At 39.4% G+C, this 15,017-nt stretch overlaps 1 protein-coding gene across 1 annotated transcript; it reads left to right on the forward strand.

Annotated features, from left to right (window-relative positions):
* Positions 1-10,672: 10,672 nt before the first annotated feature.
* Positions 10,673-14,700, forward strand: LOC109063978 (AP-1 complex subunit sigma-2-like). Its single transcript, XM_019080979.2, has 5 exons — positions 10,673-10,833; positions 11,196-11,374; positions 12,689-12,797; positions 13,585-13,722; positions 13,807-14,700. Exons 1-5 carry the CDS (start codon positions 10,702-10,704, stop codon positions 13,852-13,854), a joined length of 606 nt encoding a protein of 201 aa, XP_018936524.1. The 5' UTR covers positions 10,673-10,701; the 3' UTR covers positions 13,855-14,700.
* Positions 14,701-15,017: the final 317 nt, after the last annotated feature.

Genomic DNA, 15,017 nt, shown 5'->3' on the forward strand with positions numbered 1-15,017 from the left:
AATTTGAATGTTGTGCATCTTTCCAATCAAGATATTGTAAAAGTTTTTTTTGTTGCAATTAGATTTTCATTTCACTACCTCCCTTCCACGATGAATAGCTATTATACATTTATGATTGTTAAACTTAGTATGAAATTATTGCCTTGCATAAAAACCGTTGATTTATTTTAACATTTAACATTGAATCTAGTTTTGCTCACAGCGCCTTCTAGTGTATGCATGTATTTCATCTGACCGTGAGGAGAGCTTGCCGCTATTCAGAGGCAGAGACAGGTTTGGAAAATTTTGAGGATGAGTAAAGATGACAAGATTTTCAATTTTTGAGTGAACTATCCCTTTAATAATTAAAAAAACACAGTTTGTAGAATGTGCAAGTTACATAGGGTCAGCTAGTTTTATTCCAGTCCATCATCGCACTTACATGTTCATTCACTTCACTAGTAAAGAGAGAAAAATGATAAGGCCTTAGAATGTATAGCCTCGTTAACAAGCACTTCATCTAAAACACTAATTTACTATGATGTTTAGAAAAATAACAGATATAAATACAGAATAATTAATGAATATACCCAATAATGATTCAGCATGATTATGACACCGAAGACTGGAGCATTAACAAAATCAAGGAATATCAGAATATAAAAGCATAAAATACATTTTCACCATCTATTTAAGAAGGACAAAAATGTTGTGTAAAATCAGTCCAGGCAGAAATTATATATGAACAAACCCCTCTGTAAAATCCTTCAGAGTATTGATATAGGAATAAAACTGTAAAAGTTTGGTGAAGTGAAGATTTCTGACTTCGGGAGAGAAAATATAATCATTCTGTGAAAACAATATGCACTGCAACTGGGAAATCTACAGATGCAAAGAGATGAAGTGAAAAGTAACACCCTAGCGGTGAATTTTGAATGTTTTCTTTCTGGAATCGTCTGAGTCTGAAAAAAAACTACTTTATCTACAAATAAAAAAATAAATAAATAAAAAATAAAATCAAAACTGATCAATGCATGAAAAAACATGATTTTTGCCTGTGAGTGTCTGGCTTTTTAAAATGAAAGCATAGTCTGAGTCTAAGCTGTACCGGCTCAGTAGGCTGCACTGCAGTGTCTCTATTCACAGATGCGACCCCCACTGCTGGTCGACGCAGGGGGCTTTGACCTGCTCGTCTCTCCGACCTGGGCGGTTCACCCCCTCATAGGCGACCTGGTGGTCCCGAGCTCCCCCAGGGCGCACCATACTCGATACCAGGAACTTAGCGGACACCCGATCGACGCCAGTCACTGCAGCCCAGAACCCCTGAACTCCATGGCGATCCGCCAGAAAGCCTCAGCCTCCCAGCAGCTTGGATTACAGAAGTGCGCCACTGCACCCGGCGAGGCTGCGAGCACCAGCGCTGCTACTCAATCTAGTGCTCACTGCGCCCCTCTGGTGCAGCACAGCAGAGTGTAGTTTTTAAACTTGTTACATTTTCACAAGTCACTGGTACGTTTACAAGATCATCAAAACTGTGCTTTTATAAAATGTTTCAACATAATTTTTAATCGACCGCACCTAATCGATTTTCATCTAGATACGCCATTCATGTCAAGTAATTGCCTTGCCTAAAACCGTTGATATATTTTAACATCTAACGGCCCCAGATCTATTTTTGCTCACAGCGCCCTCTAGTGTATGAATCATGTAACCCCATCTGAAGAGCAGGGGAAAACTTGCCGCTATTCAGGGGGCAGGGACAGGTCAAAAACCCAGAGGGGAAAGAGATGACAAGATTTAATTTTGCGTGCATATCTTTAATAATTAAAAAAGCACGTTTGGAGATATGTGCAGTTACAATAGGTCAGTAGTTGTATTCCAGTCCATCATAGCACATACTGTTCATTCACTTTACGGAGGAGAGAAAAATGATTAGCCTCCAAATGTATAGATTAAAGACTTCATCTCAAAACACTGAATTACTGGGATGTTTAGAAAAATAAAAAACCAAAAAAAACAATATAAATACAGAAAAAGTAATGAATTATAACAAAAAGATTCAAAATTGATTTTGACAGAAGAATAGAGCATTAACAAAATCGGAGGGGAAAATCCAGAAAATAAAAATTTATACATTTTCACAATCTCTTTAGGGTTAAAATGTTGTGTAAAATCAGTCAGGAAAATTATATATGACCAAACCCCTCTGTAAATCCTTCAGAGTATTTATATAGGAATAAAACTGTAAAGTTTGGTGAAGTGAAGATTTCTGACTCGGGAGAAAATATAATCATTTTGTGAGCATCAGCGGCTGCCGCAATCTAGTGCTCACTGCGCCCTCTGAGTGCAGCACAGCAGAAATTAGTTTTAAGCATTGCATTTTCACCGTCACTTTGAATGCGTTTACAAAGATCACATCAAAACTGTGCTTTTATAAAATGTTTCAACATAATTTTTAATCGACCACACCTAATCGATTTTTCATCTGAATCGCCATTCATGTGAAGTAATTGCCTTGCCTAAAACCGTTGATATATTTTAACATCTAACATTGAATCTCGTTGGCTCAAAAGCGCCCTCTGATGTATGAATCATATAACCCCATCTGAAGAAGCCCGAAGAGCTTACTTGCATGTCAGAGGGGCAGGAGCAGGTTTCTCCAAAAACCCAGAGGTGAGTAGATGTCGAATTTTCATTTTTTGAGTGAACTATCCTTTAATAATTAAAAAAAGCACCGTTTGCTTGGAGAATGTGCAGGATTGCATAAGTCAGCTAGTTTTATTCCAGTCCATCATAAGCACATACATGTTCATTCACTTCACTGGGAAGTAGAGAGAAAAAATGATTAGGCCTACAAATGTATAGATTAAAAGCATATAAACACTAATTTACTGTGTTTAGAAAAATAACAAATATAAATACAGAAAAAAATAATGAATATAACAATAAAGATTCAAAATGATTTTGACACTGAAGGCCTAGAGCATTAACAAAATCAGGGAATATCCAGAAAATAAAAAAATGCTTATACATTTTCACAATCTCTTATCTAGTGCTCACTGCGCCCTCATAGTGCAGCACAGCAGAATTAGTTTTTTAAACTTGTTACATTTTCACAAGTCCTGGAACGTTTACAATGCTTACTCTCCAACAATCATCAAAACTGTACTTTTTATAAATGTTTGAACATAATTTTAATTGGACTCACAAAAGTACTTTTTTTTACCACCACACCTAGTAGTTGTGTCACTAAGATACGCGCATTCATGTAAAGCAACTGCCCTGATAAAATCAGTGATTTATTTTAACACTCTAAAAACTGAATCGAGTTTGCTCACAGCAGCCCCTTCGGTGTCTATGAATCATAGTAACCCCCTCTGAAGAGCGAAGAGCTTGGCCGATGTATTCATAGGGCAGAGACAGGTTTCAAAAAACCCAGAGGCGTGAGGTAAGATGACAAGATTTTCCATTTTTGGTCGTGAATCTATCCCTTTCAATGATAAAAAAAAAAAACACTGTTTGGAGAATGTGCAAGTTACATAGGGTTAAATAGTTTTATTCAGTCCATTCATCACAGCTACTTGTTCATTCACTTCACTAAAGTTAAGAGGAAAATAATGATTACAGAAGGTATACATTAAAGCACTCTGTATCTCACAACCACTTTACTATGAATATACAGAAAAATAACGAATATAAACACACGAAAATTTTATGAATATAGAACAACTATTAGAATGTTTCTGAATGATCATGACCACTGAAGAGTGGATTATTAAAAAAAAATCAGAAGAAAAAACTGAGAAAATGCAGCTTTGCATCACAAGAATGAATTCATCATTTGAAAACATTTATATAGATAACATAAATTTTAAAATGTAATAAAATACCACAGTATTACTCTATTTTTGATCAAATAAATGCAGCATTGGTGAGCAATAAGAGACTGTGTATATTTATACTCTAATGATTATTATGGTGTCAACAAAAAAAGAAAAACAAAAAATAATGCCAAGCCTGTCCGATTCAACATGAGGACACTACCTCCAATTGTATAGGCTATTCAATAATTATTCATCACTCAGCAAAAAACCACTCAGTTTATGGTTTAGTCTCTTTATTGTCTCTTTGAGGAGCTGACACTCCTTTCTCTCTCCTGCATCAGAGAAGAATCTTTTGAATCTGATTAGTAAACTCACCATACGATAATGAATGACAAACAGATATCACAATAAACACCTCTTTCTTGTATCAGTTATGGGAATGCTTGAAATTATATTTACCTGATCGCTCAGTTCTTCACCGTTTTTGGCTCTTGTTTTGGACTAAGGACAGTAGAGGACAGAAAGGGGAAATGGGATCAGTCCCTGTCAGCGAACAGCTGTGGATCTGATGATACGCCATCAGTCAAAGAACTACACACAAACACAATAAAAAAAATGAATATCAATTTGACAATTTTCTAATAATTTAACGTACCTGTTCACTTACCTCACCTATTTTTTGGCCTTGTCTTGGGCTTTAGGACAGTAGCGGACAAACAGGAAAGCAAGCGGGGAAAAGGGGGCCGTGTCAGCAAATTATTCCGGATTTGAACCCCAAGCCCAGTCAAACTCAACCGCTCTGATGTGACTAGACTAATCAATATATGTTGTACCATAATTAATAAATGTTTTGTATTTGAAGCGCCTGAGGTATCTTTATGTGATGTTTGCCTAGTGCAAACATGTAATGGTTAAATTCATTATAGAACAGTCAGACTTGGAAGTGGAAGACAAAACTTTTGTAAAGAAATGATGTCCTTCTTAAGAATGCAAGGAATCACTGAAATACACTGAAACATACCAAATTGCGTGGATGCCGTTTTTTGGCCCCCAAGCAGTCATACCAAGCTTCAAGTCATTCGTTTCCAGCCAAATTCAACTAAACCACTAGAGTGGGCATTGTAACAGATCATATTATGTCTCCCCTTTAGTACAAAATCGTGGTAATCTGGGAGCAAACGTATTGGGGACCGACAGGGCACTTTAGTTTGGTCACACAACTACTATTATTAGATGATATTTTGTGGCTTTGTAGTGCAAACTCTATGCAAGCCCACCCCCCCCCCCCACGCCAGGTCATTGTAGGGCCGGGTACATATCACTCAATCAAGGAGTTTATTGAATGTAAAAGTACGGCACTTGATTACTAGTGCCAGTTTTTGCATTAGTGAGAGATCTGATTTTGCTCAAATGGAAGGGGTGGGGTGTGAATGGTATCAAGGGCCACATAATCATTTCAACAAAGCTACAGTATGACCATAATGCTAGAATGTAAAGTGCTGTGGCTGGTCAAGGAAGACTATAGTGAGACTTTTGACAGAAAGGAGTGAAAATCATCGTGAATGTGGAACCACACTCAAAACACACTTGCTAAGGACCTGCATGAGACATGCAATTGCGAGGAACTTCCAATTTCATCTTGAACTCAGCGCAACCAGCTACAAGATGGCTGGATTAGAGGTGAGTGTAACCAGTAACGAAAACCATTTATTAAATGTTACTACTTTGTTATATTTAAAAGAGTTTTTTTTTTATTTTTTTTTTTTTTTTTTTTTTTTTTTTTTATTTTTGTTATTTTTTTTTTTTTTTTTGTATTTTATTAGCTATTTATTTTTTTATTTTATTTTTATAGTTAAGATTTTGTATTAGTTTTTATTTTATAAAGACACTTTGCATTAGCCAATGAAAATAAGCATTGGAGTATGAAAGATCAGAGACTGTTTCTGCAGTCCGACAAGTTAAAATTTTTACAACCTGGTGTCAGGTATGTTCGTAGGAGATGACTGAAGTGTTTTAATAACAAATGCATGTATGGCCCAATTAGGACGGCAGGAAAAACATAATGGAACGGGGATGCATGTCTGCAGCAGGGGTGGAAAGAACAAAAGATCTATAAAGCCTTTGAAAATGGACCAGTACCATGAGAAACACTGATTGCCTTGATTCAGGGTGTTTAACTTAGGGTTGGAGCTAAACTCTGCAGGACAGGGACCCTTCCAGGACCGAAGTTGCCTATCCCTGCCATAAAGCCACTCACACCACTCCCCAGTATCTTTATCTGGTCAGGTAAGGTTACAACAGGACTCTTACCAGACTCTTTTACTTTACCTGCACTCCAGTCATTGTTATCCAGTGATCCTACGATTCCAGTGCTCTATCGCCATCTGAAATATAAGGCCTCTGATCGTTCACTAAGCTAAGTTATATTTACCTGCATTTCTGGACTTGTTGATACTCACCTTCTCCTGTTGACTTTATTCTATTGCTCTTCAGAAATAAAGCCAATTGTTATTTTGCCACTCACCTATGTGTTCCCTGTTTGTATGTGTTGCTGACAGAAGACCAGCCACCAATATGGATTATAATAATGACTCTCCCGTGGAGTATCTACTCCTCCATCTCTGTCAAGATGGCCATTCTCTGGAGAGTTATGTGAAGGACTTTGTGGAACATGTCCATCAGGTGAGTTGGAGTGATTCCTTTCTGAATCACATTTTGCTGAATGGGATGAATGACGACTCTGCTAATCATCCTTATGCTTCAGGATGTTTATGAGTGGTCTCTGGTGGATTTCATTAATCGTGTCCTCGAAGTAATGGGTTCAAGTTTCTGTGTTGTTGAAGCGGACGAGAACTCACATGATGTCTCTCCAGTTCCATCCTGTGGCAGATGGATTGCTCCAGCTGACTCAAAGCCCCCACCTGAATCCTCCACATCCTTAGACTCCCCTCTAAAGATTATTTCTGTCCTGATAGCCACTCCATCCAGTCCTTTGTTGAAGTCAACACCTATCATGGCCGCTGATTCCAAGTCTGCTTCAGTCTATGAGCCTGCCCAAAAGCGTGGAACAAACTCTGAAACTAATAACACCGCAGCACTCCTTTTCACCTCTGCCCAAAGGAGGAGTCACAGGAGGACTTCTGGGCTTCCCACGTCAAGCCCAGAGAGGGCTCCTGTCCCCAATTCTAGCCCAGAGAAGGCTCCTGTTCCTACATCAAGCTCAGAGAGGGCCATGTATACACACACTCCATAAAGCCCCTATTTACAAATAATAATGTAGTCAGGGAGATGGTGTGATGCAATGAGTAGTTTCCACATTTTTCCACCTGTACACTAAATAATCTAACCCTCATACTTGCATAACAATAGCAGTCTATTTATTTAGTGGTCCAAGTTGAAGTCAGTATGTATATTAATGACAATATGGGACAAATACTCTCAATAAAGGATTATTAGGAACACCTGTTCAATTTCTCACTAATGCAATTATCTAATCAACCAATGGCAGTTGCTTCAATGCATTTAGGGGTGTGGTCCTGGTCAAGACAATCTCCTGAACTCCAAACTGAATGTCAGAATGGGAAAAGAAAGCTTTAAGCAATTTTGAGCATGGCATGGTTGTTGGTGCCAGACAGGCCGGTCTGAGTATTTCACAATCTGCTCAGTTACTGGGATTTTCACGCACAAACATTTCTAGGGTTTACAAAGAATGGTGTGAAAAGGGAAAAAAACATCCAGTATGCGGCAGTCCTGGGCATCGTTTAAATGCCACGGCCTACCTGAGCATTGTTTCTGACCATGTCCATCCCTTTATGACCACCATGTACCCATCCTCTGATGGCTACTTCCAGCAGGATAATGCACCGTCACAAAGCTCGAATCATTTCAAATTGGTTTCTTGAACATGACAATGAGTTTGCTGTACTAAAATGGCCCCCACAGTCACCAGATCTCAACCCAATAGAGCAGTCCCACACAGTTTCGCAGGCGGGGGGTTCAAAGGATGTTTTCCCCCACAGTTTTGCAGGCCAAACACACCTGAACAAGCTCATCAATGTCTTCAGGATTACTAAGGCTACAGGCAAGTGAGGTTTTTTTTTCAGGGTTAGAGCTGAACTCTGCAGGACTGCGGCTCTCCAGGACCGAACTTGCCTACCCCTGCAATAGAGCATCTTTGGGATGTGGTGGAATGGGAGCTTCGTGCCCTGGATGTGCATCCCACAAATCTCCATCAACTGCAAGATGCTATCCTATCAATATGGGCCAACATTTCTAAAAAATGCTTTCAGCACCTTGTTGAATCAATGCCACGTAGAATTAAGGCAGTTCTGAAGGCGAAAGGGAGGGGGTCAAACACAGTATTAGTATGGTGTTCCTAATAATCCTTTAGGTGAGTGTATAATGTAATTTATTGGCGGCAGGTACTAAGCGCTGCCAGTACATGTACAGTCAGACAAAACAACGTGCACAGTTATAACAGGCACAAGTGTGTGTACAGTCGTGCAAAACGTATGTTCAGCAGCGTCTGTGGACTGTGCATCATTGGAAACAATGTGCTCAGTAATTAAAGAGGCATTTCTGTTATTTGGTTTGTGACATCCTTTATGGGAAACGCTGGTGCAAGGCTGCTCACAGCGTTTGGTTACGTGTCACACCAGAACCGTTTTCGGAACTGAAACTTAGAAATTGCTTATGGTTTTGGTTCTTTTCAAAAAAGAAAAGACGTTGGAAGGAATACTTTGAGGATCTCCTCAAACCCACTGACATGTCATCCTTTGAGAATGCAGAGGCTGAGGGCTCGGAGGTGGGTTAGTGGGATTCGTCCATCATCCAAGCTGAAGTCACAGAGGTAGTTAAAAAGCTTCTCGCTGGCAAGGCACCGGGGGTGGATGAGATCCGCCCTGAGTACATCAGGTCCCTGGATGTTGTGGGGCTGTCTTAGTTGAATAGCCTCCGTAGCATCGACAGTGCCTCTGGAATGGCAGACCGGGGTGGTGGTCCCTCTTTTCAAGAAGGGGGACCGGAGGGTGTGTTCCAACTACAGGGGGATCACACTCCTCAGCCTCCCCGGGCAAGTCTATGCCAGGGTACTGGAGAGGAGAATTCATCCGATATTCGAACCTTGGATTCAGGTGGAACAATGCAGTTTTTGTCCCGGTCATGGAACACTGGACCAGCTCTATACCCTCTCCAGGGTGCTGGAGGGTTCATGGGAGTTTGCCCAACCAATCCACATGTGCTTTGTGGATTTGGAAAAGGCATTCGACCATGTCCCTCGCAGCATCCTGTGGGGGGTGCTCTGGGAGTATCGGGTCCAGGGCCCTCTGCTAAGGGCTGTCCCATCCCTGTACAACCGGAGCAGGAGCTTGGTTCGCATTGCCGGCAGTAAGTCAGACTTGTGCATGTTGGCCTCCGGCATTGCTGCCCTTCATCACCGGTCCTGTTCATTATTGGGTTTTGGGTACCACATGATTTTGTCTCTGCTTTTTGCAGATGATGCTTCATCAAGCCAGGACCTTCAGTGTGTGCTGGGACGGTTTGCAGCCGAGTGTGAAGCGGCTGGGATGAGAATCAGCACCTCTAAGTCCGAGGCCATGGTTCTCAGCCAAAAAAGGGTGGTTTGCCCCCTTCAGGTTGGTGGAGAGCTCCTGCCTCAAGTGGAAGAGTTCAAGTGTCTTGGGCTCTTGTTCACGATAGAGGGAAGGATGGAGCGGGAAATTGACGGGCGGATAGGTGCAGCTTCTGCAGTGATGCGGTCGATGTACCGGTCTGTCATGGTAAAGAAGGAGCTGAGCTGCAAGGCGAAGCTCTCGATTTACCGGTCGATCTACGTTCCTACTCTCACCTATGGTTATGAGCTGTGGGTCATGACCGAAAGGACAAGATCCCAGATACAGGAGGCCAAAATGAGCTTTCTCCGTAGGGTGGCTGGGCGCTCCCTTAGAGATAGGGTGAGGAGCTCAGCCACTCGGGAAGAGCTCCACATCGAGAGGAGCCAGCTGAGGTGGCTCGGGCATCTGTTCCAGATGCCTCCTGGACGCCTTCCCAGGGAAGTGTATCCCGCCGGAAGAGCTGGAGGAAGTGTCTAGGGAGAGGGGAAGTCTGGGCGTCTCTGCTTAGACTGCTGCCCCCGCGACCCGGTCCTGGATAAGTGGAAGAAGAAGAAGAACCAACAAATACTGATTACATTGCAGTCAGTGTATGCTTTATCTTCTGTGAGCTTTTATTATTATTATTATTATTTATTCATTTTCTTTATTATCATTATTTTGCATAATACTATAAAATCTATCCATGACATGTTGTGGTTTGCCTTTCTTGCCAAATCATTTTGTCCGTTTAAAAACTTGTTTTAACTTGTCAATAACTTGTTTTATTTAGTGTGTTCTTCCCAATATAACATAATTCTCATATTTTGATTGTTTAACTGAACATGAAGTGTCATTAAAAGCAAATATTGTGCAAATATCCTCTCCTGGCATCACTTTTGGCCACTACAGTATGTATCAAGTATGTTCCTGGCTGATTTTTATTCAAATGTGTAATATGATCACACGTTATAGACAACAAATGAAGGTTTTCTTTACATGTGACGTGAATGTATTTTCTTGGATTGAAATCTATGAAGGGTAAAATTTAGTTTTAAATGCTTTTAAAAATATACATTTTAAAAAATATACAAAAATACGTTTGGCAGAAAATATTTACATAAATATATTTTTGTGTATATATATATATAATGTATGTATGTATGTATGTATGTATGTATGTATGCATGCATGTGTGTGTGAAGTAGTTATTATAATTTTTTTTTATTTTTTTTTGGCCGAATGGGAGCTTCACCCAACCTGTTCTAGTCTGAACCAATACCGAGTGTCATCGGTGAGAATCGGAGCCAATGAGAGGACAGGAGTCTCTTGATTTTGCGAAAGGAAGACGCGTCCATGTAACGGGATTCCTCACATCTGCGTTTACTGCCATCAGACACATAGCTCATGCTCACGGAATCGAGTGTAATATAAACTTCAAGGTAAAAGCGACATTTTATCTCACGCATTTATGGTCTTTATTTGGACTCGCTCGAGCAATCACTCGTGGTTGAATAGTGTGGATAGTTCATATCTTTAACATGTAACGTTACACGGTCGCAGGCTTCTAGCTAACGCGATCCTTCCTCTTTGTGGCAACAAACAGAAGCAGTTCACCCAAAACGACAACGCTTCCGTTTGGTTATGAACGGACTGGTTTTTTTAATAGCCGACATGACGAACTTTTCCAGGCTTTATGACTGGAAATGCTGAACACTGTTTTGTTTTGACTTGAAGGCGCATATGATGCACAAACACGGCGAGTCTAGGTGTAAGTCTCTTTTCTGTTTCTCGCTCTATTCAGATGCAGTTTATGCTGCTCTTCAGCAGGCAGGGAAAGCTGCGGCTGCAGAAATGGTACGTGCCTCTGTCGGACACCCAGAAGAAGAAGATCTCCCGGGAGGTCATTCAGATGGTGCTGGCTCGCAAACCCAAGATGTGCAGCTTCCTGGAATGGAGGGATATGAAAATAGTCTACAAAAGGTTAGAAAACCATACTAAATGATGTGTAGCTACTGCATGGAAGGAACTACAGATCCATTGTGTTCGGCACTTTCCATAAATATGGTAGACTTGGGTGTTCCCAGACTTTAATAAAAAAAAAAAAAAAAAAAAGGGATTATGGGCACAAATCCCATGCTTTATTTTGTGCGTGTGTGTTTTGAGACATATTCTATATGTCTGATAAACTGTTATCTGACTAACCCAATAAGAAAAGCTGGTAGTAGCTAGTTTTAAACACCTTAAATAGTTGTATCACCCCCTTAAAATGTTGAACATGGTCTGTCCCACATTAGAGTTTTTATACAGTCTATGCTCTAGACTAGTCTAGACCTTCTCAACTGTACTCAGCATTTTAAAATATCAATAATGTTACCTTTGACATGTTGAATTCATTGTAGTAATTAAGTATTTCATTAAAGGGATAGTTCACCTTCAGTTGCTGGTCTCCATTGACTTGCATGTTTTTTCCCCCCATACTATGAAAGTCAATAGAGACCAGCAACTGAAGGTGAACTATTCCTTTAATAACTCATTTTAATTATTGCTTTATTATTGCAAGTGCATTGGTTCCGGAAGTATTTTTTCCTATTTATATTTCCATAGGGATTTAAAAAAAAAAAAGAGTTACAAACTATGAACCAAACCGACCAGCTACGAGGAGAATCACAACTTCAATTTGACGCACAAAGTAATTGAAAATCAGACTAGACTGTGTATTCAATGAGGGGAAAAACACAATCCCGTGAATCATGATGCAAATGACATTAAATCCTAGTCTCTCACCACGGATTTCACTCTTAAACATGATTATTTTAAAAATGAGTTTAAATAAAGTGGGCTGATGGCTTCAACAAAAGCATATACCATTAATTAACAACCTCGTAGATCTGATTTTACATGTTTAAATTTAATGTTAAAAATCAGTTTCCCTGATGAGAAAATGATGTGTATTTTTACTTCCACAATCTGACTTCTGCTCTTTGTATTATAATAGCGTATTGTCATGTTATATTTGAGTACAGTTGAGGGTTTTTTTTAAACGTAAATGTAAGTTTTCACTGTCAATTCTCAACTTTTGGTCTATTTTACTGCCCTGTTTTATTTTAATCAGAGTCATTATTGCCTTTATTTTCAACAAGGCAGATGAGAACGACTGCTCAGGACAAAATTATCCTGTTTTTGGTGGTTTGTAATACTGTGTAGCTTTGCACTGTGGCCAGACCGAAAGAGGAACAGAGAAAAGTGTTTCATTTTCTTTGTACTGTTACATGGTGAGCTTATTTTGCGTTTCAGATATGCCAGCCTGTATTTTTGCTGTGCTGTGGAGGACCAGGAGAATGAGTTGATAACCCTGGAAATCATCCACAGATACGTGGAGCTGCTGGACAAATATTTTGGCAGTGTGAGTTTTATGTCAGCAGTTGCAGCTCTTTCACAATTTACTGTCCTTTCATTGTTCCAAACCTTTATGACAATGACAAAGCACAAAAAATTAAATAAAGTAGTGCTGCATGATAAATCGTATTTTAATCATGATCACGATTTCTTCTTCTCTTAATTTGTTAAGCATATAATTGTCTGTGATATTTGCCAACTGGATATTTATACTGAAAAGTTTCATTTTAATGTGGCACCTGCTTTATCTAACACTGTTTACAAGCCTCTATAAGCTTTCATGGTTGTGGTTGCCAGATATCAAGTGTTTAAATCCCCCAATCAGAGCTTCTTCATAAATGAATACATTTTCTTCCCAGTGGTTTATTTAATTTTCCCAACCTGGCAACCATGCACACATGATTTCTATACATTACAGGAAAAAAAAGTGCTGAAAACACCGGCAAGCATAAGTTGGAGTTTAGCGATCTTTATTAAAATATTCAGCTCAAATAAAAGTCTAATGCAGCCAGTCTGTTTTCTTTCATATGGTCATTTGTTCGCTTTGCTGCGACTAAATCTGAGTTGATTTCACGCTCATGTGAAAGTGCAAAGATTCTGATGAAATGCAAAAAAAGAAAAAAGAAAAAGAATCACATTAGCTGTGATTAATAATCGTGATTTATATTTTTGAGCAAAATAATCGTGATTAACTGTTTACCCATTATTGTGATGCCGTATTAAACCAATGGCAATATGTTGCTATATTTAAACTGCAATCGCTCATTGTGAAACTCTCTGTGTTTGAACACCAGGTGTGTGAACTGGACATTATCTTCAACTTTGAGAAAGCCTATTACATTCTGGATGAGTTCATACTGGGTGGTGAAGCCCAGGAGACATCGAAGAAGAACGTGCTGAAGGCCATAGAGCAGGCTGACATGCTGCAGGAGGTGAGGTTTTTTTTAGTATGTGAAGTGAAATTTGTCAATTTTTAAGTTTTTGAATGAGTTTTCTCTTATTCTTGCCTCTAACAGGAAGCCGAGGCACCACGTAGCGTTCTGGAGGAGATCGGACTGACATGAATGATGAGAACTCATCCTACCCAAACACTTACACCCATCTTCCTTTCTTTTCTTTTTTTTTTTTTTCCTGTGGGCATTTTCTCTACATTTGTATTTTAGGTTAGCATTGCAGGCAAAAGTAGTGTTTGAAATGGTCAGCACTTCCTGCATAAACAGTTCGATACTGACGTTTGTATTTCTACTGCCAAACATCCGAGGGAATCCAGCACGCTGAAGTTGTCATCTTAGTAGTTTTCTGCAAATTTCCCATAGTGCTCGGCTGTTTGGATTCAGGTTTGGATCAGTACATGTGTAGCAAAGTTTAGTGTCAACATCCCCACACTTCTCTGTAGATTTTAAGCATTACCTCTCACCTTTAGCTGCCTTAAAACACTCCTTTCCAGCTCACGCCGTTTGCCAGTATCTTATGCAACTCTCAGTAGATCCGAGTCAATGGGTTATTACTGTTCAAGACCAAGACTTGCTGAAGTGTTACGGACCAAACACTTTTATTCAGCTCCAAAGGGGGGAAATAGATAATGTAAGATCAACATTCAGAATTTTTGGCTTAAATTCATAGATTGTATTAATTAAGGCACAAGTAAACATCAGTATTAGTCAATTCTTGACCAGAATCACTGTATACACATAATTGGTTCAGGCATATCAGGCATTTGCCATTCAACAGCTAAACGTTTTTTTTTCCCAATGCCAAAGAATCTTCTCCACCATCCTCATGCCTTTTTTTCCTTAAAAGCATCTTTGTATGCTTTTGTATTGGACTTTGATTTTCTGACTTCCTCTTGAAAACATGTCCTTTGAAGCTTCATCAAAACAAAAGAATAAAAATCAGATATTGCAATATGATGTGCAAATCTTTGATGAGTTTTTACTTATGACAACATAATTTGGTATGTACTGTATACTCATCATGAAATGGAGATTAACCCTAAATGCATCTTAAACTGATAGTTTACCCCAAAATCAAGTTCTATTTGTTCCAAGCCTCTATGCTTTTCTTTTTTCTGGTTAACACAAAAGAAGACATTTTTAAGAAAACTAGTAACCAAACAGTTCCTAGTCCCCATTGACTTCCATAGTATTTTTCCTTACTGTGGAAGTTAATGGGGCTCAACAATTGTTTGGTTACCAGCATTATTGAAAATAATGAGTAAATTGAGTAA

This window comes from Cyprinus carpio, chromosome A11, assembly GCF_018340385.1.
Source record: "Cyprinus carpio isolate SPL01 chromosome A11, ASM1834038v1, whole genome shotgun sequence".
In the NCBI taxonomy this organism is placed as follows: domain Eukaryota; kingdom Metazoa; phylum Chordata; class Actinopteri; order Cypriniformes; family Cyprinidae; genus Cyprinus; species Cyprinus carpio.

Excerpts from the sequence above, each read along its gene's own strand:
- LOC109063978 (XM_019080979.2), top strand. The coding sequence starts at position 10,702 with ATGAGAGGACAGGAGTCTCTTGATTTTGCGAAAGGAAGACGCGTCCAT. Across the intron at positions 12,798-13,584 it reads TGGACAAATATTTTGGCAGT|GTGTGTGAACTGGACATTAT; the intron begins GTGAGTTTTATG and ends TTTGAACACCAG. Across the intron at positions 13,723-13,806 it reads AGGCTGACATGCTGCAGGAG|GAAGCCGAGGCACCACGTAG; the intron begins GTGAGGTTTTTT and ends TGCCTCTAACAG.